General features: G+C 42.7%; 1 protein-coding gene across 1 annotated transcript; it reads right to left on the bottom strand.

The window, feature by feature from the left end:
• Positions 1-272: 272 nt before the first annotated feature.
• On the bottom strand, positions 273-3,817 carry copz1 (COPI coat complex subunit zeta 1). The gene is made up of 9 exons (XM_084461846.1): positions 3,676-3,817; positions 3,041-3,109; positions 2,690-2,771; positions 2,489-2,580; positions 2,325-2,380; positions 2,150-2,227; positions 1,673-1,724; positions 1,496-1,534; positions 273-817 (listed from the first exon to the last, which is right to left on the bottom strand). Exons 1-9 carry the CDS (start codon positions 3,691-3,693, stop codon positions 770-772), a joined length of 534 nt encoding a protein of 177 aa, XP_084317972.1. The 5' UTR covers positions 3,694-3,817; the 3' UTR covers positions 273-769.

Below are 3,817 nucleotides of genomic sequence, written 5' to 3'. Positions count from 1 at the left end.
TTTATTAAATTTCTTCAGGACGTTCCTGTTTCCTCAGAGTACCTGTTTGTCTACTCCACTCACGCGCCTGTCTGACATTTGATTCAGGTGTGCAAGACTTTTGACGATCTGTGATATTTTCTTTTCAAAATGCAAGTGAACTAGCGCTTTTGAGTTTCTGCATTGTCAATAATTGTATTAATACAAAATATGAGGAAAGATATTTGTTGGATGAAACAAAGTCCATGTTGTACTGTTTCAACAAGCTTACAGTGCATCTTACAGTATAAAATTCCATCAGATCATTAATTTCACCAAGACAAGGCTACAGTTTGGCCTTTCTGTAAAGAGGCAGCGCCTGACTGACTGCAGCTCTATAAAGAAAAATGATGGACAAAACACAAAGCTTCCAAATCTAACAATATATAGCGTTTGTTACCAACACATGGAATGTTAACACATGTTAAGATGAGCTGTTAAGGACAAAGTGACAAATATGGTGGTAGGAATGTTTATCATATGGGGGGGGGGGGGGAAACAAAAAACTCAACATTCTTTTAAATGGGATAGGCCATCGGTAGACTGCACACCAATACAGGTGAAAACAGAGCCTACCCCACTGAAAATGTGTCTGACCAACATAGCTAGGTAGTCCTGGGTGGAAGAGCGTGATTGGATGAGCCGTTGTACTTGTCACAGACTTGATTGGAGGAGGGGACATTCAGAGAGGTAAAGGAACCATGCCATTGGACGACAGGCCGGTTGGTTGTTGTTAGGGTGCTGAACGGTCCTATCGGAGCAGCGACCACTTGATCTGTTCTTTGGCAGACTGCAGCACCTGTGGATGGAAAATAAACAAGACTGAAGAGACAGATGGTTCTCTTACAATGCCCTATACCTTCAATTTATGTTTACACAAATAACATTCACAAAATAAACCGTGAATTTCAAAAACACTGATGTGTGGGAGAGGAGATGGCTGATTTAAGGAAGTTGAGCAAAACCATATCGACTGGACAAAAAATACTATATATTCGACAAAAGTTTTTACAATGGCTGGGTGATGAGTAATGCCAGTAACAGGAAATATGCAGGAATTAATTAATCATCTTAATTTGTTGAACGAGAGGCAAGCCATAACCATAAAGCATGAGGCAGGGGGACCATTAATCACCGCCAGAGAAGGGATGGCTGCAGCCTGTCGCAGGCTTCATAAATGAGAACATTAATCAGGGGGAGCGCACGCCCACATACACGCGCCTGTGCGTGCGCACACACACACGGCTCACCAGACACACACATGCTGGGCTCAAAGCCACACACACACACACCACTGCTGGCTATCGCTAGCCAATAAATGGTAATCATATACTACACATGCATAAGAGAGTAGTCTGTTGGGATATGGTTCCAAAGTGTGCGTATGACTATGCACGAGGTGGAGGAGATACTCGAGATGTCTTTTACAATTCGATAAGGAAATGGAGACAATGCTAGCGGTAGGCGTTTCCTTTACCTGGGTGACGGTCTGCTCTGTTAAAGGCACGTCATCTCCCTGTAACAGAGAACACAACAGTGTTCAGGAAGTTGTGGGGGAAAATACCGACACAGGGATTGTACCATGAGAAGAATGGAGAGTTATGGACGGGAGAGGACGGGAGGAGCGGAAAGGAGGAGATTAGAACACCCTTACCCTTAGAGCCACACGGTGGACCACCTGCTGTGGGTCGCTCTCTAGGATCACCCTGTATGTGTGGGGGGGGCGGCAGAGAGGCACCAGAAAGAGAGGCTGATGATGACTAACATTCTGAGTGACAGGGAACCATGGCAAACTACCAAAAACACAGCCTACGTAAGGGCTGTGTAATATCCTGATCAAGAGTTAGACAAAAGCTACGGCCAAAACGTCACTTTTTGCATCTCGAGACCGAGTGTGTGGTTTGTCTTTTTACTATAGGTTACTATCCTGACCACATCACAAACACTTGAATGAGTCAAATTGTCCTGTACTACATTTTATTGAAGCTATCCTTGAGTGCTGCCAAAGGTGTTGTTCAGAGATCTTTTATAATGCCTTGGGATCTGTGATTTCTAATGTGAGTATACTACTAGAACTAGTTAATTTTTTTATGCATCAAGAGCTTGAGATGAAGACTGTCATGGAGCTCACCCCCCGTCCACAATCTCATCCACGGCCAGGAAGAGACCTTCCATATTCTCCAGCAGGGCTCTCCTCTCCACGTTCTTCCTGCGAAAGAAAGAGAGTCGGGGGAATTCTTCAGACGCTGCCTTTTGCTAATAGAAGATGACTTGACAAAAGACACTTTGCTACCTCGAGTTCTCACCTCATCATTTGGCTCAGCGAGTCAAACAGACAATTTAAAACGGCCATGAGCATCAGCTGGGGTGTGGGAAAAAAACATGAACACACTTTAGACTGAGCATGGCACATGGGAATATAATGAAGGAAATATTCTGGCACTTGAGGAAGTGTGTGGATTAAGCCTACCTCGTTTTCATGTGAACTTCCAATCACGTAGAAGAAGAGGTCTATGTTGCTCTTGTAGACGACAGTGAGGCCCTCCAGTAAAGCAATCTCACCTTGATATGAACAACAGCACAATGAGGGATTACTGTACAGGTAGGGTAGGGTACAACATTTTGATTAACGAGGGACGATCCTTGTGCACGGATTCCAATGCAATCTTACTGTCAGTCCGGTGCGTCTTGGTGAATATGTTCTTCTCAAAAGCCTTCTGTTCTTTTACTGTGGGGTATGTGTCATCGTAATACTGTCAAGAAATAAAATGTGATGGAGGTGGGATGAGATAAGAGATATTTGCCTGTATAAGTTATAAAATAAAGGATACAGTACATGGTTGGTCTGTCATTATGAATCTTAATAGTTTCAGTCATACCGTAACTGACTGAACTACTGTTCAACTAGGAACATAATGTAGTTCTAAGTTGCTTTGGATAAAATGTGTTAAATGACTAAAATGTAATAAATAAAATGTAAAGAGTACAAGGTAAAATGATAATACAGCTCAAAAAACGTTACCTTTGCATAGAGTCTGTCTCCATCATTGTCCAGGATTAGAACAGCTTTGACAGTATACAACGATGGTTCCTGTCGAAAGCACAGAAATAAAAGAAAGGCATGCTTTAGCTAGTTATTATAAACATGTTCAAACCAGTGAACGAGCTAGCCAGCTACGTTACCTTGGCTATTCTCAGATGAATGGATAATATACACAAATGTTGTGCTGGAGTTTAGCTTGCTAGACATGCTAGCTAACGTTAGCTACTGGGTGGCTAAATAGCCATAGCGTTGTAGTCTCTCCGGCTGTGGTAGATCTAGCTAGCCTAGGTAAGTTAGCTAACTGGAACTAGCGTTAGCTTGAGTTGACTGGAGTCTCTTTTCTACTCTAGTCAGTCCCGTAACTAGCACTAACCAAACTCACTACTGCATTTAACAGTGATAGTTAGTCTACCGTTCTTTTCCGAATTGTAAATGTTAGCTGGCTAGCTAGCTAACAAAACGTCCTCGCTAACCAGCTAGCTAGTGCTAGCTAGCATAACTAACGTTTGCCCTCAAAAGTCAACTAGCTAACGTTAGCTAGCTTGACATTTAGAATTTATGCAGCCACCTTCCCTTATAATAACATCAAACTCATAATTATATATGAACATTACCAGTATTGGAGAATCCATTTCTTCCCTTGTTAGCTCTACTACCTGGCTAGCTACTAGTCTCACCCTAAAGGCTGCAACGTAGTACTTGTGCTAGCTAGCTAGCTGGTAGCTGAATGATGACTGTGTCATCACAATGCGAAAG

Source organism: Borostomias antarcticus, assembly GCF_949987555.1.
Source record: "Borostomias antarcticus genome assembly, chromosome: 3".
Lineage (NCBI taxonomy): Eukaryota > Metazoa > Chordata > Actinopteri > Stomiiformes > Stomiidae > Borostomias > Borostomias antarcticus.
Note: the sequence above shows the minus strand (reverse complement) of the source record. Positions and strands in the feature narration are given on the sequence as shown.